At 41.9% G+C, this 24,920-nt stretch overlaps 1 protein-coding gene across 13 annotated transcripts in view; it reads left to right on the top strand.

Annotated features, from left to right (window-relative positions):
• SLC6A6 (solute carrier family 6 member 6) overlaps window positions 1-24,920 on the top strand; it is a 90,649-nt gene that overhangs the window by 53,496 nt on the left and 12,233 nt on the right. For 12 of the 13 annotated variants that reach the window (XM_075095972.1, XM_075095975.1, XM_075095968.1 and 9 more), the window contains 7 exons: window positions 6,255-6,494; window positions 7,096-7,230; window positions 9,474-9,708; window positions 15,657-15,789; window positions 19,122-19,256; window positions 21,195-21,298; window positions 21,413-21,537. In XM_075095972.1, coding sequence (XP_074952073.1) covers window positions 6,266-6,494; window positions 7,096-7,230; window positions 9,474-9,708; window positions 15,657-15,789; window positions 19,122-19,256; window positions 21,195-21,298; window positions 21,413-21,537 — 1,096 coding nt within the window. In that variant the 5' untranslated portion in view covers window positions 6,255-6,265. Of the gene's footprint in view, window positions 1-5,503; window positions 5,574-6,254; window positions 6,495-7,095; window positions 7,231-9,473; window positions 9,709-15,656; window positions 15,790-19,121; window positions 19,257-21,194; window positions 21,299-21,412; window positions 21,538-24,920 lie in introns of those variants that run through there. The other variant, XM_075095973.1, reaches the window with a different exon arrangement.

Here is a 24,920-nt window from a genome sequence, read left to right as displayed (position 1 = left end):
GACTTCAGCTTTTTAAAGGAGTGCATTTTGCTCCTAGAAAATTTTCAGTAGCAGATTTTCCAGTCAATTGTAGAAGACTAAAAAAAGCAGAGTAGTGAAAGAAAAGGAAATGAAGAAGTGAGAAGGGAGATGGTGAAAGTTGGAGGGAAAACTGAGAAAGAAGAAAGGGCAAGTGGATAGATGTTTAAATAACTACCCATACCCAGGGAAAAGTAATAGGAAAAAGAGGAGTCCATTAAAGGCAAAGAGAACAGTGAGATGTAGTTCAGGGAATTTTGGGAGGCATGTTTAAGAAGAGAGGCAATGTGTGCAATAAAGGCAGTAGTATTATTTTTCAGAAAATGTAGGTATCTTGTGCAATGAAGCAAAAAGAACCTGGATATGACTTAAGAACGATAAATGAATTCAGGTGCTCTTTGGATACTGATGTGGCCTCAAGGGCTGACAAACATAAAGGCTTTTGCTTCTGCAGATCAGAAAGACTCGCACTAAAGCCATAAGTTTGATCAAGGGGCTGTTTATTTTAATCATGTATTGATTGGCTTAACCACACTGCTCCGGGAGGGAGGGAAAGCTGTCAACATCAAGAATTACAGCTTTCAAAGTTCCAAATAATCCTAGGAAATGAGCCAAACATAATAAATGCAGTTTTATTCAGGACCTGATCCTGCTACTGCTGGAGTCAATAGCAGCTTTTCCATTGCTCTCAATGAGAGTGGAAGCTGTTTATTTGAAGAGCAGCTCTGATCCAGCAATCAGGGCAGGTAATTTTGAAATATTCATGAATATGAAAATAAAATAATAACAACTAAAAAAACCAAACAACCCACAGTAAGATTGGCAGAGCTAAGAAAGCTCAATTTTTTAAGGGAAGTTGACTTTGATTTCCAAGATACAAAAGAAAAAAATGGCAGAAAAATAAGAGAGATGGTAATGTCTAAAGAGGTGGTGAGCTTAGAAAAGGTTAGAAAAATTAATTATAATGTGATAAACAGATGTCTTTCAAAAGCCATTGAGACAGCAGAGGAGGAGAGAGAACTGAGAAGCTCAAGACATAGAGTCTGTACAGGCTGAACTTAGTAGAAAAGGGTCCTTGAAAGCAAAAGTAGTGGTGCTACACATTGTGCTGTAAAAATAGTCCAGAAAATCAGCAGTACAGCCATACAGTCATTCCTCAGGCAGCATAACCATCAAGGTCAGAGACACTCCGGGTATGTACTTTGCTTTCAGTTTTCTAACAGAAGAAGGAGCTAGAAAACTAATGTACAGTTACAATTCTAGTCACCAGTTCAGCGTGTTGAATCCCTATTCAAAGTTTATATGCATTGACCAAAAAAGAAGTAGCTCCTTTGCTGTGGTTTCTGGTCTTCAGAGGCAAGACAGGGCATGCATTTTAGTATGTGTAAATATTTACAAATGCATATTGGTGTGTACAGGCAGACTCTGATTTTCGTGTTTCCATGAGCATTTGGAAAACCATTGTTTTGAAGGCTTGATTTTTAAAGATTATTAAGTGAGGTAGCATCCATGATGAATTTGTCCTCAGGGCTGCTCCTGGAAGGTGTTACCCTGTGTTGGTCGCCTGTCTGTGGCTATCAGAAGCTTGGAGCAAATCATTACTGTAATCCTAAAGCAGAAATTGAACAGTGTATTTTCAGATGTGTAATCTGTGGGTTGCCTGTCAAAAAAAGTCAGTGGTTCAGCAGTAATGTGAGTTGTGCCTGTTCTGACAACCAGCAGGTCTGTCCGCCTTCCCCATCTGCATCTCTCATCATGTGATCCCCCTGCCCATTGCCTCCCCCTTCACCCACACCTAATTTTTTGCATGTTATGAAGGATTACATTTCAATGCCAGTATTTTTTTAAAGGGTATGGGTTATCTGAGGTGCAGGCTGTACGTGCAAAGATATGATAACTGTTCCACAGTAGATGGCCCAAGCTGGGCTGGCTACGAAAGCTCTCTGCTTATGGCTAATTTTGGGGGATTTTCAGCTGTGCACCAAAGACTAATCAGTCATGGGAGCCAGCCATAGAGTTTGAGTTATCACAGGGGCTATTTCAAATAAGGAAATTTGTGCACGAGGTGCAAGAGACAGATGTGTGATTCTCCTGCAGGAGAGGAGCCCTTGATGCGCTGCTGGCTGCCCCAGGGATCAGATGCTTGAGAAGTGCAAAGAGCCCATGCTTGCTCCCTCGATCTATTTTTCCATGTTTTGCTGGCTTCGATTTGACAATTGGTAAATTCATCAGTTAATTAGGGTTTGCACCACTGTATGTGAGAGCGGATCCTAGGCCTGGCCCAGTTCGGATCCTTTCTCCCCTTGCTTTTCGGTCAGGCTGTAGCTGTTTGGCCGGACTCAGCCTAGCAGCACACTGTAAATGGCAGGCTTCTCTGCTGCTTTTTATTTATCCATATCAAGTTCATCAGGTGAAGCCAGAGCTTCCTGGGGCTGTCCAAAGCTTCCTGAAGGGGGTACTCTCGCAGGCAGATGTGGCTCCTGGAAGGCAGACGTGTGTCTCCGGGAGGCAGACGTGTCTCAGACTTGGATCGCTCCTTTTGGACTATGTGGTTGTAAGAGCATTTTCTTACAATATATTTCCTTGGGGGAATCAGATGGACTTAGATCTCGGATACCATCCCCACTAAGTGATACAGTAAAAATAACCTATTATTCTCTGGTTCTGACCTGGGCGGTGGCAACATATTGTTTCAGATTCTCTGTCAGACTATTTCCCTTAAGAGCCATTTTAACCTCACCCAGTGGGACATAACTAAAGGAAATGAAACTCCAACCCCATTAAGGAAAAAGACAATGCCTTTCACTAAACAAATTTGATTTTCTTGGCTTTTCTTCACCAAGGAGAATCGCCCGTACCCCCCACCCTTGCAGCCTTTGTAGACAGTTCCTGTAATTGGGAATGGCTGGGTGGACACCAATGGTTGGCAGCAAAGGGGGATAAATCTGACATCCCTTGAACGTGACATGGTCTGGGACCGCAGTCCCAGGTGGCCACTTAGCGTCAATTCCTATGGTATTGGTCGACGGTACGTGCCTGCCAGCCACAGCTGCCGGCCCTCGAAACACAATCGGGATTTTAGCAAGACTAGATAAGAGATACACAGTGAAACTGGGCTGTTAGTAATTTTGTGCAAGCATTGAATAGGTACTGTACTGTGCCCCGCTAGCAAGAGCTGGTGAATTGCAACAAAGTGGTGGTGGTCCATCTTCTGGCACCCGTACGGTGAAATGGCCACCCCAAAAGCAAGCGTGACATTTAGGATTTGCGGGCTAAGGGAAAGATCACGATCCATCTTCACACTCCAGCTAAGGCTGAAACAAAATTTACACTCAGTAATTAGGTTTTCAAGTGTGGCCATTAATTTGGGGTGTCTTTAAATTTTAATTTTAATTTTTTAAAATTTAAAAATCCCTTTTAAAATGCAGTCCCATGCAGTTACAAAGTAGGAAACTGAAAAGGCACCATTTCACACTTTGTGTGCCAGTAACTAGGACAAACCACAGGGTGATCACCTTGTCCCAGGGAGAGTTCGGGTTTACAGAATGCAATCAGTTGGTCACGCTTGCAAATTCTGAGTGGAACTGAGTAACACCTGGGTCAACGTAAATCCACGGGCAAGAAGATTAGAGCTGGCAGAAAAATACAGAACTCCTGTGTCAAGGTAAAAGTAGGTTGCAAAAAACTGCAATCCTGGAAGAGTTTTTCATTTCAGAGGTGGCTGATATCTGTAGGCCCCCTCATTTTTTTTTACATAAATGTTCCCTGCGTGCCCAGTGGTCTGTTTCAGGGCATTTCCAGTGTCAGTCCCCATGGGGAGCAGTTAAGCTCCTATTTCAAACCTTAATCCTGCAAGGATCTATAAATGTATATATCTCTGTGCCCTGTTAAGCAGGTTTATGGCTGTCCCAGTAGTTCACCAGAAAATTGTCAGAAAAATAAGAGCATACCCTAAACACTAGGTGCGAGTTAGTCTTTGTTTTGCACACTTTCTTCCTCTGTGGCTGAGTATTTCAGTAACCCCTGTGAAGAACAGCTTCCATGAGAGACAGTCCGAATGCCCTCCATTCCTCAGCCCAGAATAGCCTGTTGCCTGATGGTTATGACATTCTGCAAGGTGAAAGATAGGGATTCAATCAGCACAAATAGCAAAAGAAAGTGACGTTGGGCTGTCTCCATGCCCGGTTGCTGTTGCAGTGCGAGCAGGACATCAGCCACCTTGCAGGTACCTCTTTGAAGAAAAGTGGTAGCACCTACTGGTTTTTTTTCCTCCCTCAAGAGGCGATTCCAGGGGATGGTGCAGGGTAGTACCTGTTTGGGGCTTGGAGTGAGATACAGATGTCCCAGGGAGGTTAAGGCTACTGTGCATCCCTCTTGGAGGCACCTCCATTAATCTCCATCCATGATACTAGGTACATGAGTTAGCTATTGTGAATTAATTCCCTGAAGCAACTAGGCACCTGAAGGCTGTTGAAGAGCTGGCCCAACCATTTTTATTCAGTTACTACACTACTTCATCTCATACCATCTCTCTAATAGCAACCAATAGGAGATATTTTAGAGGAATATATATCCTGTGCTCATACCCCTACAGTGGATGGTGATGAGCCATCACCCTGTGATTAACTTCCTCCTTCTGTGAGCTCTCTCTGCTGTTGACACGGAGGTATTGCAGTTGCTCGTATCACCTCTGCGCAGTCAGCTGTGGCCTTTTTTAAAAAACAGGAGGAAGTCATGATTAGCACTGTGAAAATTTAAGTCCCTTTTTAGATCATGGCCTTATAGGCAACTGCTGTCACAATAACTGTGTGGCAAAGGCCACCAATATGTCAGTGGAACAAATATTAAGCTGCTATGGTTTGCAAAAATGTTAGCCTTCTGAAACTTTCCGTAGTGGATGGAAAGATTTACGGGTACAGTGATGCATATCTATCTCAAAGTCATGTTCAGATTAAAAGCTTCCTGCAGAGCTAATGTCAACTCAGGTTTCAGGTCACTGCCACAAGCTAAATCAGGTTGGAGATCAAAACCAGCAAGCAGGTACAAGGGAGGCTTGCAGCTATCAAATGGGATAATCTGTAGCATGATTCTTTTATGAGTGTGCACCCGCACCCGTAATAACATGTACAAGCAGGGAATGGTTGTGATCTGGAATAAACTTGCTGGTTTGCCTGGTTCTGGTGAAAATTTCACATGCTTTTCAGTATCAAAACACTATGCTAAAATAACTGGTCAGATCCAGATAAAGTCACTTGAGTTATGTGGGGAATGAACTGGCCTCATATGCCTGAGATCTGAGTTAACATAAAAGCTACAAGTTATTCCTAAATTGTTTTCATTAGGGAACCCTGGATAAAAAGGCATGTATTAGAGTAATTCTTTTTTAAATTATTTTTACACAATCTGCGATTCTTTTATAATCATAAATTATATATATACATTATAAAACCAGCTATGATTTAATATGGCTTGTGTTTTGCATCAGGTGACTCATGCCACTGACTTTTTAATTAACTAAGGAGCCATCATTCTTGGCAAACTGTTCAATTGCATAGGTGCGTATAAGACAATAATTGAATATAAAGGTTTATTTTTGTCCTTTTATTGATGTCAAGGGAAAACAGTGCAGTTATGAAAGTGGAATAAACTGAAAAGATTCCTTCAGTTCTTCCAGGTTGATTAGAACAGATGACTTTCCATTCCATTTTTTATGAATGGGTAGTTTTCCAAAAGCTTTATAATACTTCAGGGTAAGGAAATTGCGGGCAATAAATGGTGCAGGATGGTTCAGGTTGTTGTGAAATAGAGGAATGGGTTTTATCTGGAAAGGTGAGATTTACTATTCTGCTCTATTTCACTTAAATGTTTGAGAAGGAATCAGATGCAGTGATTTGTACCTTATTATGGGCATGAAAACAGCATGCGCCACTTGCTCACTATTTGGTGATGCTGATGGTATCTTTATACACCTCTTGCCTGCGGCCAGCCGGTAAGCAGCAGTGCCAAACCTCTCCTGTCCCCTATGCTGCACTGGCCACAAAGAGATGACAGCAGAGTCCAAGGGTGGTTTGTCTCTCCCGGTCAGTGAAGGCAGCACATGTATTTTCATATCTCAGCTCGATAAACAGAACTGTTTTTTATGGAACTGAATTTGCTTAAACAGTTCTTGCAGTGTTACAGAGCTCTACCAGTGAAAACTGTTTAGTAAACCCAGAATATTTTTTTTTCCTGTGTAGAAAGCAGAAATATGGCAACAAAGGAAAAGCTTCAGTGCTTGAAAGATTTCCACAAGGACATCCTCAAACCTTCCCCCGGCAAGAGCCCAGGGACACGGCCTGAGGATGAGGCAGAAGGAAAGCCACCCCAGCGGGAGAAGTGGGCAAGCAAGATTGACTTTCTGCTGTCCGTGGCTGGTGGATTTATTGGTTTAGGCAATGTCTGGCGTTTTCCGTATCTCTGCTACAAAAATGGCGGAGGTGAGTATTTCCGTATTTCATTATCATGACTCAATCTGTCTGCCCTACGGTTACTGTTTTTTTAGTGCCTTCATCCAGCTTTTAAAATGAATAATCACACATGTTTTCTGTCTTCTTCACCAGTCTTTGGGAGAGATTGTTTTATTACCTAATAGTTTTTGTTAAAAATTAATTATGGAAAATCAACAGCTATTTAAAATTTTATACTACTGAACTTTGACTGCTTTTCTACTTCTGCTACTAGTGAGTCTGAGTTTTAACCAAAAGTTATGCTATTAATATAGACCAGTAGGATTTCAGACCAGTGGATTTCAGAATAAGAGCATTCTGAGCCACATGAAACCGTTGTGTGCCTAAACCCAGTGTTATTGCAGATTTTAATTTTTAAAAGACAAGAAAATGCCCTTTCCAGCTTCATATACCCATTCCACTTGTGAGAGTTTGAATATGAGAAAAAATCCAACAGAATAAATTATATACTGATATTAAAGTATCAAATATGTTTATGTGTTTATATATGTCTGTTTACACTTTTTAGACTATCTTGTGCAAAGTCACTCAATTTCATCTCAATTTTGTGCTATGATATTTTTCTCAACAGGTGCATTTCTTATACCTTATTTCATTTTCCTGTTTGGGGGAGGTCTTCCCGTGTTTTTCCTGGAGGTGGTGCTAGGACAGTATACCTCTGAAGGTGGAATTACATGCTGGGAAAAGATCTGCCCTATTTTCACTGGTTAGTACGTCTTGTTGTGCTTTACTGTTTAAAGACACTTCTGTAAACCACGTGCAGCAACACTCTTCCCCTCATGTCCATTAATTCAGCTGTTTGCTGTAGTAAATGAGGGTATGATATTGGTTCCTGGAAAGGCAGAAGTCAGAGAGTCTGAAGGACAAAGTAAGGTATTGATTTTGATACTATCATCTTGTTAACTGGTAGAACTGCCAATAAGCAAGAAAGAAATTGCATATTTTGCCTTAAAAAGGCAATGGCACCTTTTGTTCACAGGTATCAGAGAAAGCGTTGTTTTGGAAGGCTAGCGTCTTTTACATGGTCTTAGTGAAAGCATCTTCAAAGTATTATTCTGGTCTGGAAGTCAAACTCCTTCTACTATGTGGAAGCTTATCATTGGCATCATCCCTCTGTTAGTGATACAGCCAAAACCTGGACAGCATTTTGTGGTAGGATTCAGGAATGGGACTTCTGTCATAACTGAGCAGGTCCTGGCAAACAGGCATGTTAGTCTGGTGTTATTCAAGGGCCTTTGCCAATGAATGAAGAATCACTCCCCACTCACAGGAATTATATGAATGCAACTCTGGAAGTGAACTGGAATGAAAAATCAAAGACGGGTTAGAAAAATTGCCGAGGATGCCCATCACGTGTATAGATTGCCTTCTACAGCTGGACAGCACAGGCAGAATCATTTGGAACAATTACACTAAACAGAGCAGCACTCTTCAAATCCTATTTGGAAAGAGTGAGCATTTCACGGTGACGTGTCTCTAGCTCTGCCACTGTCACTGTTCCAGGAATCTCTGCCCATGTCACCCCAGGTAGAAGTGAGGGCTTTCTTGTGGCTCACACTCCCACCTAATACTCTGATGCTGCAGAAGTTGATGTAATTGTGCTGCTTTAGCTCTGTATTCTTCCTACTCCTCCCACTTCTGTGAAGCTTTTTTCTTTTGAGGAGGAAGGAACATTCCTTGTTTAAATAACAATCTCCCAGGCATCCATAAAGAGAAATTGTAGCTCTAATAATGCGACTAGCAGTATATCCTGAATGAAATGCAGCTGTACAGAATAAATAGCACTTGCTCTGGTTGTTTTCACCTGGCATAAAAATAATCTCTGTGGGTAAAGACTCTTGTCGCAATAAGGTTTGAAACTATAAAATATGAGGCAGGTTTCCCAGGTGCTGGGGTAGCCATCAGAGTGAAGTTAAACGGAACCTTGTAGGCTTTTCATCCTCTTGTAAGAGACTGCTCTAAGTTTTTTAAAGGAAATCTCTTCCCCCCCCCCCCCCCCCCGTTGTTCCTAAATGGCAAACTTTGTAAGCTTTTTGGAGCTAAAACAATTTCAGTAAAGAGGGCTTTCAGAGTCCTTTCGTTTTGTATTTTAAAAAATAGTGACTCCTTCTGACTTAAGATATAGTATACGTCTGCTGGTGGAGCTAAACTGCCAAGCTAGAAGAGAGATACCAGACTCAGGAGAACGGTTGTGGTATTTAATAAAGCCTCCACTGGAACAGCATTCTACCACCTCCTGAAGTTGTGTAGGACTCGCCCTTATCTGCCCATGACCCTGCTTATGAAAACAAACAGGGAACATTTTTTATCGTCAGATATTGATAGCAGAGTTAAACATTGATCTAATTAACCGTAACAGCTACAAATATCATGCTTCCTTTGCACAAGGGAAATTGGGGCAGCTTTCACATTGATAGCTTTGGAATTTTCCTTTTTAACTCATTCAAGAACTGTTTGTTTTTTTTTTGCACATAGGCTGAGCCGAGCCAGTCGATAAATATGAGTGGTGCAGGGGCTGCCCAGCCGAGCTGCCTCCAAGGAAGCTGGCTTGGGGGACAGTGTGGTGAGAACGATGTTGCCCAAGTAGGTACCTAAGATGTGAGATGGCGTAGTTCCCAAATAAGCAAAGCATGATGCCTTGATTTCCTTTTAATAAAACTTGAAATAGCCAAGTGTTAAATTGGGTAGACATCCTGCAGACCTCCCCTCCGATGTCAGCAAACCACAGCCAGGAACTCAACCCTGAGCACCCATGCTAGTCAGAGATGGTGGCAGGTCTGTGCTTATGTGTGATGAAGTTGAGTTGAGCCTCCAACAGCAGTGTGGTAGAGTGGGATACAAGTTCACAACACATCAGGAATAGCACCAGCTCCACAAGATCACAAGGTGGCTTAGCAAGAAGCATCTGTGACATCTGTGCATATTTCTTTTGTCTCTCCCTCTTGCCAGGAATTGGTTATGCTTCCATAGTGATTGTGTCTCTTCTGAATGTGTACTACATTGTGATCCTGGCCTGGGGACTCTACTACCTGTTCCAGTCGTTCCAGAGCGTCCTGCCATGGGCGCACTGCCACCAGAAGTGGAACACACCAACCTGTGTGGAAGACACTCTCAGGAAGAACAAAACACTCTGGATATCACTGAATGCCACTAACTTCACCTCTCCTGTCACGGAGTTTTGGGAGTAAGTACCCCCTCGTCACGGTGCCCTTGGGGTACTTCAGTGGCATGCCAGAGGTCTAATCTGAGATTTTATGGAAGCCACACGGGGAATGTTAGATAGGAAAAGAAAATTGCTCTGCATGTCAGTTGTTTGACCAATGTTTTTTACCAGTTCTTGCCCATCTGAGACAGACTGGTCAGGCTGGGAGCAGTGGAAGAAGGCATTAGATGCATAACTGTATTCATCCTAAAGCATACAGGGAGCCCTGAAAACCCAGTCTAATTTCTGGATTGGAAGAAAACTTGCTTCCTTCTTGGTTGGGATTCTCTAAATGTAGCATGAGAACAGGAATAAGTCACTTCAGATGCCCTGATAGTATGGATTTACAATGGAAACAGTGACAAATCACCCCCGTTGTGGTTGTCTTTACCTCTTCCTCAGCTGTTCGCATTTGTAGTACACTTTGTGAAGCTATAACACATCTCTTATCAGTCTGAAAACGAAGCAAGGCATTGATCTCACCAGTAAAACTGACAGAGGTGGTGAATGTTGTCCTGTACTGTACGTTTCTCATGTCATCTTTGTTACATCATTTTTCTCTGAGGAGACTCTGTTTTGCCAGATGCCTGGATTTCACAAGGCCTAAGCTTCTTATTCCCATTTCTCTCTTAGTTTTCAGGTTTTAAATTATATTGCATAACCTGATTTCTGAACAGGCATGACCTCAGATCTCTATGTGTTTATATAGGCATCAAAATGTAGCAGCTGAGGAAGGCACCTGTAGGGAAACTTAAATCCAACGGATCTACAAATAGCTTAGGAAGAAACTCTTTTTTCTTGGCTTGCTGAGACGGTCAGTTAAGAGTAGAATTAGTTTCTGACCCAGCTTGGATTTTGCAGCATGTTTAAAGTCCAGTTTGATCCCTGATCAACTTGTACCTACTTCTCTATTTTTGAAAAAGAAGTGTCAGCCAATAACTCCAGCAGGAATGATGTTCATGCCAAAGATATTTGGCATGTCCTAAGTTCAGAAAAAAATTACTCTTTTGAACTGTGCTAAAATTCATAACACAAGAGCCAAAATACAAAGGGTAGACTGGATCTTGGATGAGCAGTTTGTCAAGAGGCAGCGGTGACTGGTGTAAGAGGTGGGGTGCAGGCTGTAAGGGCAGTTTTCACCGTGCCATGAGCACTGTGTTTCTATGTTGAGCGACAGATACTTTCCCAGAAGACTTCCTCTCTTGTAAATATGGAGGGAGTTGGAAAAGGTGTGTTAAATGGTACCTTTGGATATTTTAGGGGAACTTGCAGGCAAGTTGCAGTAGAAGAAGAAGCAACTTCCACTTGTTTGGACTCTCCCACGATGACTTTGGGACTGAGGGCCCTGAGTCCAAATGAGTGGCTGGCTTGGTAGGCTGTTCAAATTCTCCTCAAGGCTTCCCTAAGAAGCATGGGTCCACAGTGCTGCCTCTGAAATAGAGTTGCTCTCCCAGGACTTAAAAAGCACTGTGTTCATCTTCAATTTTGTGCAGTAATTTTGCTCACAGGTCCCCTTGTACCCGGGGGCAGCCATGAGCTTAAGAGTCTCCTGATGTGGCCACAGGGTTGTCCTGCTGCTCCAGAAGCTTCTATTCCTGTAATGCACAGATTTATGGGCCAGGTTGTCTCCCTAGGGCCCCAGGTAGCATGTCCACTTCAGGAGACTAAAGATACCATAGCAGAAGGAAATAGGGCTGGGAGTTGGAAGATGGGTTGTAAAAGAAAGAGTGGGGGCTCCAGGACCTCAGGGGACACCAGAGCTTTCTGTGGGTATCGTCACTGAAGGGCCTTATGGCAGGGCAATCTGTCTGTGAGTTAGGGGAATGATGTCCCCATGGGAGCACATTAGGCCTGGAGCTTTTAGTTGTTTCCTCTAGAAGTTTCTGTCCTCAAAACTACCCTGCAAGCTGAACTAAATCCTCCTGTAGACACACCCTAACAGATGTAGGCAGGCTGGAGGTGTCCAAGGCTGGAGGACAAATCCTTCGTCCTCACAGTGCTTTCCCCTTCCCTCTATCTTCCCTTCACTCTTTCTGTAGCACAGCCAGAGCAAAGGTTGCTCAGCAATTAGCGCTCATGGAGGTGACTGCCCTTGCACTTTGTAGGCACTTTAACTTTTGTCCTCAAATAAGTTTTAAACATCATGAACTGAACTCTTCCCTAGAGTCATGCTAGGGAGGAGTTTGGCTCCGTAATCCTACTAATTCAGACATACTGTCCATAGCTCACTGTTTCATCATGAACGAAACTGCCCTTAACAGACCAAGCTGCCTTTGGGACTCATGGCACTTACAGAAGTATTAAAAATAGCTGTTCTCTCTACATAAACAGCTACTGGTGTCTTAAAGTAAGGACAGAGATCACGCAACACTGTTGTAATTAAAGTAACGTAGCTTTTATATGGTGCAGTCATTTAGTGTCCCCAGTTTTTCCCTAGCCGTGCTACTATTCTGTATCGTTCTGAAATTAAAAGTAACTGCAAAGAACTTTCAGGTACTTTGCCATCACAGACAATGCCAGCTGCCAGGCAGCCAGCTACCCGCATTGAAAGGACAGGTCAATAAATAGTCTTTAACTGAAGACATCCATCTGCTTTGTGGCACAATTAATGCTGATTTAATTCAGAGGTTTGTGAGTATTTGGTTTCTGAAACCCAATGCCATTTTTATTCTGGGACATTTATGTACTGTCCTCACAGTATTGCTTTATAAAACTAATGCTGCCCAGATATAATTGACCACATTGATGCATTAACCTCTTTGCGTTGAATAACACGTGTCCTTCTCAGCCAGGCTGGACATATAGTACAGCCTGACATTTCAGTTCATTTGAATTAATGTTCTGTGCAAATCACATGCTTGCTTGAGCAGCAATAAAAGGGGGTTAAGCAAATCTGGCTTTGTATAAGGAGACTTACCTCTTGGTATCACATGCTTCAGGTCTTATTTCTGAAGATTTAAAGTCCAAAACCTTAAAGGCTTACACACATATTAATACATAAGGGATAAGTGTTATGGGTAATTATGGTTGAACAAAACCCCTGATTGTCTGGTGCTGGCCAAGTGTTTATAAATATTTGGTAATCAGCAGACTTTGTTTGTCCAAATCCCAAGAAAGACCATCACATGCTAACGGCATGTAATCCTGAAGGGAGCAACACAAAAACTAAACAAAATCTAGGGCAGCTGTCTCTGCCTTTGGGGGCAAATGAGAGTCTTAAAAATTGTTTCATATTCTTCTAATAGTCTTCTGGTACAACTGCTTCAGTGTTAGTTATTCTCGTCCATCCAACATGAAAGGGTGCTTCGCCTTTCCTGGTACAAAAGGTCCTGTCTGCATTCAGTTGATTAACGAGCTGGAATATCCTCCAAGGATTGCATAACTCTCCTCATTTTATTTTTGTTTATGTTCTAGAGCCAATTACAGCTCCTATTACATTTTCATATTGCACAGCACTAGAACATACTAGCATATGAACAAGGTTCAAGAACTCATGTTTACAAAAAACTCGGCCCCAGCCTGTTGTCCCATTGATTATGTATGAGTGACAGTTAATGACAGTATCAAGACTATAAATTAGAATTAGTAGCAACTTCATGCATAAATGGCATGAAGTTAGCTGAGTGGGCTTGGCTGAATCTAGGCAGCAGTGGGTTGTGTAACAAAATTGAAGAGCTGTCAGCATAGCCCTGCTCATGCTCCTTCCTGAACTTGAATTTTCAGGGTACCACAAATGCAGGTTGAGTTCTTTTGCTGCAAAAATATGTTGGGTTAGATTTCACGAAACAATTTTACTGCTGAGGCTCCCCTGGTAATTCTGAGTGGATTCCTTGAGGTAGTCCATCTTTGTGAGACAAGATAACCCAGGACAGAGAAAGCCAGCACATCACTTACTGCTCTTGCTGCTGCTCTGTAGAAAAGTAACATATCTGGCCCTGAGTAACCCACTGGGTTGCCCTCCAGAAAAGCTTGAGAGGGTTGCTGGGGCAAACGGTAGGTGAGATGACCATTCGCTTTTAGTTCCCTAATAAAAAGCAAAGAAGTCTTAGCTGGATTCATTAATAGAGCTCTCTACTCCAAAATGCATTTACAGTTAATTATTCATGGCTCCTGAGAGCTAGCTCTATAGGTTGCCTATTTAATACGAACTGCCCCTTAGATTGGAAAATTGCCATTTATTTTTAAAAAAGCTACAGAAGGTTGCAGCCGAAGTTTGTCATCTTATAAATGTATTTTCTTCTTTTGTATACGCACAGCAGGTTTTTCCCTGGTTTCTTTAGGCCCAGGTGAACCAGGACTGCAACTTTATGCCAAATATTCATTACCGAGGGGTTTCTTGTAACTGCTGAATAGCTGTGCTGATTAGGGCAGACTTACCCTGTCTGGTGCTATTAGTCCTTTTCCATAACAAAATACACACATGTTCAGAGAGAATAAAGCATTTGGTGTGAGAATGCATTCACACAGGTAATCTGAGTGAATTTGGCAGAGAGAGACACAAAAACAGATGGATGAGGGTTTGAGTCCTATTAAACTGGTCAATCCAGGTTTTTTTTCCAAAAACTAATTGCAAATTTTCCATCGGTGACTTCATTCGCTAGTACTTCCTTGGTAGTAGCAAAAAAAAACCCAGTTAATTAATTCAGGGGAAAAACAAACCACAGTGGTTTGTCTTGTACTGGATCCACACGCAAAGCTGTGCCCGTCACACTTGTGGGCCTGACGCTGGTGTGGCACCCCAAGCTGCTGTGGTCTCAGCTCTCCACGACTTTGGTGAAGGGAAGCGGCTGATTTTTATAGTTGTCTGAAAATGAAATTTAATCAAGAATTTTTTAGGTAGGAAGGTCATGGCCCTAGTCTTGAGCAGGGGATTTCTGTTGTGATTGAGGTAAAAATTCTCCTTGGCTTAAAAAAACCTTGCAGAAACTCTTCAGAGTTTAGTGGGTTCATTTGCAGAGGAGTTTTAGCTAAGTGAACAGTAAGAAACAGTTTGTTCTTTTATACATATTTGACAAATTATGTAAGCATCAGGTATGACAAGGTCTGTCCAATGTACGAGGTCAGTGTATGTTTCACAAAAGTAAGAGAAATAGTTTTGAATTGTTATTTAACAATACCCATGGCAACTACCAAAAGAGAGAAGCCGTAAGGAATTTTTCCCCTCAGGAACAGAGTATTTTGATGGTCAGATATTGCTCCCTTAAGACCCAGCTTATGATAGGAATCTCTTTTTATTTATTAACCTAAGTGACAGAATAAAGTTTACCAAATATCTGGAGTTAGCTAAACAAGACCCTGGTGGCGGCAGTGCTGAAGACGGCGGCGCGTCTGGGCAGTGTTTGTGGGGGGGGGGCCGCAGGGGGGAGAACGGATAATGGCTCCAGCCTTTGCCCTGAAAAGCCACGCAGCTTGATGGTTTCCTGCGTTGCTTTTTCCCTTTCCTCCTTGCGGCAGTCTTGCTAATGAACTGAAAAGGAGGAGAAACACATGGATGCAGGCCAGTTGCAAGTGTCCGTGACGGAGACATTGTCTGCAATGCTGCTATGTGGCTTCAAAGCTGGGGTTCGTGGCAATGCCAGGATGAGCTGGTCTTGCATCTTCAAGGGAGCAAATGTGAAAGCTGCAGTGCTTTGAGCATACTTTCTTATCTCATCCTGAGGTGGTCACAGGCTGCTAAAAGGAGCATAAAGGGAAATGTGTGCAATACATTGAACAAGAGTCCCATAAACCTAGGGGAGATGTAGGACTGCAAAGCTCAGCTTTCCTTGCATAAGCCATGCTGACTTAGCAAGCAGCGTTAAAACGGCAGTGGTCTGCCCATGCACCTGCTGCCCTATACTCCATCATATACTCTCAGACATCACAACCAGACCCTGCATCAACTGAGCTCCTACATCTCTCCATTGTTTTGTTTCCTTTTAAATATTCAGGCGGAATGTACTGAGCTTGTCATCAGGAATTGAAGATATTGGTATTATCAAGTGGGATCTAGCACTGTGTCTTCTCCTCGTCTGGGTGATATGTTTCTTCTGCATTTGGAAAGGAGTCAAATCCACTGGGAAAGTAAGTGCTGTTTTGCCCTTTTTATAATCATCGCAGTTAGCAGATGCTAAAAATACTAAGTAATGCTGTTCTTAAAAGATATTTACCATTTCTTTGAAAAATATGTGTTTTTGCACTGAATAAAAGAGGGACTGGGGATTCAGCTGACTTCAGAAAGTCATTGCAAGTGCCCAAAATGCCTGTGAGTCAAGTAGCCATTACTGGAATGGCATCAAGTTGCAGATACAAGCACGGTTCGAGTACCACTTTGCCTCTCTGAGAACAAGCGTCCCACTGATGCATGTCATGAGCATGGAAGGTATTAGGTGTGCGATGTGTGGTGCTCTGCGCTCCCTGTCCGTGCTCTCACATCAGCCAAGTTCACTCTCAGTGCAACAGGGTGGATGTTAACATAGCTGTGGTAGGGATGTTTTAAGTCAGTGAAAACTGCTGGATGCATAGCATTTTTTAAATGCCTCTCACTTACAGAAGAGCTCTGTGCAGACATAGGAGACTAAACTTAGGTACTCGTTTAGATGCACTCCTTAACAGACATCCCGGATAGTTTGTGTTTTTAGTCTTATCATGTGCTCTTTAGAATTATGTTTTTCTCTAAAGGATAACAGTTAAAACATTTATGAACCTCATCCTACTCCAGTGCAAGAAACAAATTATAGCAAACCTTGGTCAATCACTTAACATGAAGCATGACATTATTGCCCCTTGCATGCAGTTGTGGTTGTAAACAAGTTTCATGAGAAAAGGCTTTTGAAGCCATTGCATATGTATGGTGCTCAGCTTTCAAACATTTTGGTTGAGCCAGCATTTCAGATAAATCTAACAGAGGTCCCAAATGCTAAGTTCCCACATGTTTCTTGTCAACTATGTGGAAGGGAGTGACCCTGTTAGTGTCGCACCTGAGAGAAAGACCACAATTTTATCAAATCTTTTATCAGTCCCCAGAGAAGTCAGGAGGATTGAGCCATTGCAAATGCCTCAACTGCAGAAAAAACATCATTTAGCAGTTTTGCCTTGTTACATGCTGCAGAATCAACCAGGAGACAAAACTCCATAGGAGACCAGACCTCATTAGTTCCACTGTTGACTGAACTACTTGCTTTACTGTAGTTTCTGTCTTGCTTTCTGTGATATTTATCACGGAGCCTCATTAAAATCATGCTGCTGCCTTACCCTGGATTCCTGCCAGCTTTGCCCCAAAGAACGGCTTCCACATCTCTGAAGCATACATTGACAAAAATGTTTGCTTCTCTGTTCTCTCTGATTGATGTGACCCGATGAGGTGATTGTGTAAGTTTATAGTAAAGGTGAATGCAATAAATCTCCTTCAGTAGCTGAGTCGACGTGCACGTTTCTGCAGTACCTTTGGCGAGCCTGGTGTCTGCTCAGTAAAGGTTACGGTAGCCCTGCAAGATTTTTCCAAGCTCCCTATGGTACACTATTTCAAGCCCCTGTGAAGATAACAGGATGAAAACAGATCTGTTAAAATCAGTTTTCTAAAAATTTGTGTTTTCTGGAAATCCAGCAAAATGGTCTCATTTCTAAGGTAAGGCAGTTGGTAGGAATTCGCTGCCTCCTCTCCACAGCATCTGAGCTCATGTGGGTGTGGAGCCAGAGCCCAAGAAAACCATTGGAAAGTCTCTGGTTGACTCCATTAACTTTGGGGTCAAACAAAAGTAAACTGTAAATTCTAATGGAGGACTTGAATTATTTGAGAAGTCTAGTTTACTTTAGTAGCTGGTTGTTTATAGCACTTCCCTGCTTTCCAGCGTGTTAATGGCTCTTTGGAGCGGTGGGGGAAGACATAGTTTTTAAATTTCATAGTAGTGTATTGGACAAACAAACATGAAGCCATGAGGAAAAATAATAGTAGTGCTTATGCTTTGGATAGTGTGTTTGACCTTAAAAATTCCTCCAGTGTTACAAGAGAATCTTTACCTGCAGCGCAAAGGCCACTTTGTGAGTGTTGTTTACTTAGTTCCTGCAAGTCGAGGAATGTCTTTCTTGTAAGAAAACTTTGATTTTTCATAGGCCTGGCTTACATTAAAAACATTAGAAAGCACAGAAACCCCCTTTTATCCTTCAAGTTTTGGTGAAACCAAGCTAATGTGTAATACATATTATCAGCAGAAAATATACAGAAAATTCAAGGAGAGAATTACAAAGGATGTGTGTGAAAAGGTTTCCTTTCATTTTATGAAATCAGTCCAGCTCTGTGACTTATTATGGCAATGCAGGCTTTGAGTTCTGCTCAGTATTCTCAGAGGACACACTTAAGAAGAAAAGTGGTGCATCCCAGGAGCTTTGCTGTAGTTAAACAAATTCTGGAAAACAAAAATACATTCTTACTTATGGCAGCAAACTATAATTACCTGGGGGATCATCTGACTCCATGAAAAATGCCCTTTCTTGGACAGCAGTGATTCTTGACTGTAATGCAGTTATATAAAAAGTGAAAGCACTGATAAGCAAAGAAAACAAAATGTTAGAGGTCAAAACCTGTGGGTCTAAAGATAGAACTGTCCAAATGCAAGCTCAATTAACCCTCGCACTGGAAATTAAAGCAAAGAGCTCTTTCATCAAATGAATGAGAAGTTAACAAGAAAAGAAGTACAACGTTATTCAAAGAGACTGGGAATAGAGGTTGAAGATAATGAAGACATATTCTCAAAACTGGTTGAACAGAGCCTTAGTGTCCAATAATGATGTTGCTGAATAGGCAGCAAGGGCAAGAATGAAGTTATGGGACTGGAAATTACCACTCTTGAGGCTGATGCCAACCAGAAGGGCTTCATGCATTCAAGGCGATGGGAAGGGATACACATGAGCACAGACCAAATTATCTTAATCTCTGAAAGAAGTGCCTGGTGGAATTGCCCATAGAAGTGGTAGTGAGACTGCACAGCAAAGTTAGAGGTAGCAGCAGAGCTTGAAAAAGAGTTTGCAATTTCTAAGTTCAAATAAAGAATCAGGTAATGCTTTAGGTGCCCTCGGCAAGGAAATCTCTTCAGCTTCCCTGGCGAAGGTGCACTTGTCGGTGAGGAGGACAAACGGCAAAGGCAGAATTTCTAACAAAAGTCATGAGTTGTTCTCTGCCTGAGTGGCATGACCAATGTCTGGGGGCCTCTGGAGGGATTAAGAAACCTGCATTGCCTTCAGGCCTGTGGCAATAAGGTGGTAAAGACCATTAAACTAAAAGTAGACACAGAAACTCACGTTAGGTCCTTTTCAGGTACGAGGGGACTTTGAATTCCCATTGTTAAACCTCTCTTGATTTTGGAGGTGTAGTGTTGGCTGCCACAGACTAAACACCTTTTTCTCTTTTTAATTGCCAGGTAGTATACATCACTGCCACGTTCCCATTCATCATGCTCCTTGTTCTGCTCATCCGTGGTGTGACCCTGCCTGGAGCTGCAGAAGGCATCAAGTTTTATCTTTATCCTGATATCTCACGGTTAGCTGACCCACAGGTACAGAACCCAGGGTGGGGAGCAGGACAACTTCCTATGCAAAGGTGTATGGTGGAGGGTGATGGTGGCAATGTAATGGCAACAGATCTCTTTTTCTACAGTCTTTAGAGGTGCAAATATAGCATGAACATTAATGCTGGGTTATATTTTCCAGAGATCTGCTTGAGAAGGTCACTGTTACACGTGTTAATGCATCTTTCCATGTGTATGTATGTGTGTGTACGCGTATTTTTTTTTTTGTGTCAAAGGACTCTGAGGCTGTAGGCTCTGTCCTGTTATACAATCTCAGCTTTCTTGTTGGTAAGGTAAGGGAGATTAATTTTTTTAATGAGGATAGTCTTTAGTTTCAAAGGAGAGACACGTGAGCTTCACAGATGGAACAACAAGCGACAACTGTGAGTACCAGTGTCACTAAGCTCCCACTGCTCAATAGGAGGAGATTGGGAAGGATGTGAATGAAATAATAGAAGAATGAAAACCTATGCAAAGGTGGAGAAAAATGCTTTCTGAGGCACAGGAACTACCATTCCCTTAGCCCTGGCTAGTGGAGCTAGGCTTACTCTTTCTGTATAGGCTGTGAGTAGATAAAGATTCCTGTCTGTGCTCACAAGAGTGCAAAATGTGACCCTTGAGCAGACCAGCATTGTTTCAGCCAATAGTGATCACGTGAGAAATGCAAAAAAAAAAAAAAAAAAAGGCAGTACATTCCCAAAAAGAAGAAAACAAAGGATCTTTGAAAATTACAAAATGTTGGTCACAGTGAGAGGGAATAACATCTGTCTTTGTCTTTGGTATTTCTTTCTAATGAGTATTTGGTTAAAATAAAGCTCCAATGATAGCTAAATAACTGAAGTAGAAAAAGTGTAAATGAAAAAAACATTGCGGAAATTTTGTTCATTGTCTAGGCTTGCCCTCTTTATACAAGACTCTCTTCACAGGAGACATTATATTTTATGAATGAATCTTCTTTTATGTGACCCTATCATTTTTATGATCTACTATTAGCCGTAAGCCCAGAGCATCAGCTAGTAATGTAGAAGAGATTCATGTGAGCTGGCAGGCCCCCTCCCATGGGCTAGCAAAAGCATCATCTTCAAGGAGACACAAGTCAGCAAGGTGCTGGAAAGCGATGGTGGGAGGGAGGAGGTAACGATCTATAGTCTTAATTGTCACTTACTCAGACTTCTTGGTGGTTTCTACTGGCGTTAGCAGACTTGCATTAGCAGAAAGAAGTGAACAGATGGGATTCAGTGGATGCATTTTGATAGCTTGCTAAGTATTTACTGAGAAGTTGATAGCGTACTGTTATTTCACTCTGTATATGTTTTTTTTAATGTAATCAGGAGAAAGAATCATGAGACCGAGATCAGATACCTGTCTTACAAAGTGCATTGTATTTTGCTTGTTTTCCCCCCACTCCTATGTTTTTTTATCTTGCATTTGAACAGATACAAAAACAACCAGAAAGCTAGAAAAATAAACAAACCAAATACACAAACCTGTTTCTCAACCTTTTCACATCCTCCATTTAGTGACTCTGTCAGCTGATTCTAATTGTAATGGGTTACAACAGAAATGAGCAATGTTATAAGTACTTCTGCATCTCCTATTGCGCTGAAACACATTTATTGTTGCGCCAACAGGAAGGATCAGCTGAACAACTAAGAAACTAGAAATACTGAGCATCTCTGGGGAGGGATACAGGGACTGTTGAAAAGATGATGTTCTTGTAGGCTCTGATACTAACGATTTTGTTTTCCCTATAAAAGCCAAACTTGCAAATGTGATGATGTCTTTCCCTCCTTCCCTGATCCTTTAGCTATCACCCTCAATGGAAGCAATTATTTTGTTGATTTTGCATAGCTTAAGCTGTGTATTTGTGTTGAGTGTTGCAATGCAATCAGGCCTGTAATAACAGTCTTTCTGTCTTCCCCTTAGGTCTGGATAGATGCAGGGACACAAATCTTCTTCTCATATGCAATCTGCTTAGGAGCAATGACTTCCCTGGGGAGCTACAACAAGTACAAATACAACTGCTATAGGCAAGTTTCCATCCAAGGGGGTTTAGTGTTTTAGCTAAATGATGTAAATAAAGTAGGGACAATGGGTTAATTTTTTTTTTAATTAACTTGCTCCATGACATATGTGTGACTTAGGGACTGTTTGCTGCTGGGATGCCTGAACAGTGGTACCAGTTTTGTGTCTGGCTTCGCAATTTTTTCCGTCCTGGGCTTCATGGCACAAGAGCAAGGGGTGAACATTGCTGATGTGGCAGAGTCAGGTACGATGGTATTGGTGGCAGTGGTGGTGGGCACTGCCGCCTAGCGTGTGAGCAAAGTTCTGCAGACTCAATCAGCTAACATCTAAGCAATAAAAACAGAACAAGATTTCCCATAATCTCCAGAAAAATAAGCACATTGTTGATTTGGGCTTTCATCTAGAGCAGTGAGGGTTAGGCGGGGTTGTATTGTTTATTCTGTCTTGATTAACAGGGCAGTGAACGCATTTCCTAGAGTGTGCTAATCCATTTGAGTTGAGATTAGAGTTAAGATAACCGCTCCATTATCTAGGGTCCAGAATATCATTGACTCGAAAATTTATTCCATCCTTCTTTTCAGACTACCTTTATTTTCATTCAAATACAAATAGCCAGTGTTTATGTATTTTTCATAACTTAGTTTTGCTTGCTCACAGCAGAGCACTGCAGTGGGAATGTTACCTTGGCCTTTTGAAGGGACATACATGCGTATATTCCTAAGTTTCACTGAAAGGCAAGAGAAGTTGGAGAGCTCCCATCTCCTCGGTTCTGTGCACCATTTCATCCACAGGAACTCTAATTGTTGCAGTCCTGCATTTGTCCTCTGTAGCTTCAGGGTGAGGTTGGCAGAACTGTGAGAAGTACATTTTGAAACTGGATGTACACTTAGGTTCCTCCCTTATTTCAGAAGTGTTCTTCCCATTAACGGTCAGCTATGCACTTGCAGGTGAAGAAGGCTAAACCCTCATAGCATGTGAATGTATCTCAGAGGAAACAGATTACTTTTTTTTCCTCTGTGTATGTCTTGTCCATGAGGGTAGGTGTAATCATGTGTTTTCATATAGAACAGACAGATTAGATGGGATTTACCATTCAAAAATAATGAGTTGGGCCTTGACAGCCGTGAGGCTTAAAGCTAAACAGATTCAAGTAATAACAATGTCACCTGAGTGCACTTTTGGCATTTCTTCCTGACTTTTTTGAGCAATTTTAATTCACCTGCGTAGTATTTTAAAGTTTTTCCCTGCAAACATGCTATTAAAAAGAAGTAGTCAACGTACCTTCTGATCATATGGCTCTGGGAGTTGTCTTTAAGAAAAATATCTCACTTCACAAAGTCTAATGAAAAACTAATGACATAGGTGGCACTGCTGGATTCTTGGGTGGTTGCAACTGGCCTAGCTCTCGCAAGTGTAATTAGTTAACAGTCTTGGCCATAATGCTTATTTTGATCAGAGGTTGATTGCTTTGTTTAAAAACAGGAAGCAGGGGAATAATACTATTAAATGAATCATAAATAGTCCCTTTTTTTAATATGTAGGTGGATCAATTCCAAGAATAGCATTTTTAAGTACTCCACATTAGGTTTTCATCTGGTCAATATTTATTCTAATTTTTATTATTAAATCTCTGATATCAAACAGGCAGCTACATTCCTGTTGCTTGACATTTTTAGAATGAAACCATTTTATAGTAACACTGGACTTTTAAGTAATGTTTAAATACAAATTAACAAACAGGCTTAGTGTTTACATAGCATTCTTTCATCAACAGCTTAAAAAGCATTTTTTTAAAAGAGGGATTTTATAGCTTATTATAAGGACAACAAGGTCACTGATTAGCTTCCAGACTTGGGTTTTGGTTTCTTGCATATTTTGTTGTCTATTCCTCAGGCTTTCTACTCTATTTAAATTTAGCCCTAATTTAGCTAATGGCCAGAGATTGCAACCATCTCACTGTTCAGTGGCTTGCCTGTCATCATTGGCTGGTCTTTGGCTAAATCCTAAGGGACATTTTTACATGGCAGTAAACAATATCAAAATTAGCCAAATTTATCCAAACCACTTACTATGGGTTTCCTCACTGCCTTTCTCAGCAGAGACTGAGTGCAGGGCTACTGGAGACCGCTTGGTCCCCCAGGGATGAGCGTCCCAGGACCCATGCGGGGCCATGGCGGAGGCTCTCACTGCCACTGCTGCCCTGCTGCTGACTTCTCGGCACAGAAACATTCAGCAAGCGTTTAAGCGTCTTTTTTTAGCCTTGTCTTTTTTGATTTCATATGATGCAAGGTCAGAGCGGCTCCCCTGGGTCAGCAAAGGGTGAACAGAGGCACTGCCACTTGGCTGTAGCACCAGGGAGAGGATGTTGTCCACAGGGTCAAGACCTCCTACTCCCTACCCATCTCTGCCCAGTGAGTTAAATCCATCCTGCCCTATGCATGACACCATTTGTTTCCTTGTTTGCCTTCCTGCAAGCCAGGGGAACATCAAAAAATTGGCTGACAGCAGAATCTCATGGCCACATTTTTTTACCTGTGCCAAATTCAATCTTGGTGCAATGTTCCTGGGACACCCTTGTAGGGAGGGGTGGCTTCTGCTTAAAGCACTGGTCGCTGCTGCCAGCCTTCACTGGCTTAGACTTACATGACATCTACATTAGATCCCTTTGACTTCCCAGTGAAAGGAGACTTTTAATAAATAGCACTTGATTTTTTTCAGAAATACTTTTAAAGGGAGAGAGGAAAGCAGTGGAGGTTCAACAAAGCCATAGTGAGTCCAGTCTAATCTGTGCTGCATCTCTGGCTGGAAGAAATACATTACTGCCTGTGCAATTTGTAGCAGTGTTAAAACAGCACAAGATCTCCTTTTTTTTAAATCCAGTTGCAAACAAATTCAGATAAAGCAGGCCTGACTATAGTGCCTTGGCCTTCTTAATGCTTGCCCGGTCTCTGCCTCCGCAGTGCTCTGCTGCCAGGGCACATCTCCAGCTGTGCCACAGCACTTCACCAGCAAACGACCAGTGAGTGGGCTGGGATTGTGGCAGTCCTAATTAGCTCTTAATAATAGTCACAAGTGCTTCACTTTTGCAAAACACCCTTCAGAGCAGCAGAGTTTCAAATTAAATATGATTTTAGATTATTTCTGTTCAGTCAAGGGGCTGCCAGGAACATTTTCTTTCACACGGACTTTCCTCTTTATATTTCAACACTTAGTTTGAAAGGGAAATCAAAGATAGTGCAGGGCTTAGGGCACTTGGTATTAGACTATATCACAGCGCAAGGACAGTTTCACTGGCCACAGCATACAGAATTGCAGCAAGTTTTGAGGAGAGCAGTTTTATATCTGTCTCATCAGTTGCACAGGTTAGCTGCAAATGCTGTCTGGTAGCAGTTCTCCCTCAGGGAGGATCTACTATATCTGCTGAATTAGGGGGCAAAAAGCAAAGCCCCCCAAAATTTGAGACACTCGCCAATTTTTGGTATCTTCTGTCATACAAAATCTTAGTTGTGTTTCATTTTAAATAAAATTAGTTGCTCAATTGTTGGCTAATTTGTATTTATTTCTGTTCAAATATTTTCAATGACTGAAAGTTTTCTTTAGTTTGAAAAAAAAGTCATCCTTTCTTAC

This window comes from Phalacrocorax aristotelis, chromosome 6, assembly GCF_949628215.1.
Source record: "Phalacrocorax aristotelis chromosome 6, bGulAri2.1, whole genome shotgun sequence".
NCBI lineage: Eukaryota > Metazoa > Chordata > Aves > Suliformes > Phalacrocoracidae > Phalacrocorax > Phalacrocorax aristotelis.
The sequence above is the reverse complement of the archived record's forward strand: the minus strand, read 5'-3'. Positions and strand labels throughout refer to the sequence as shown.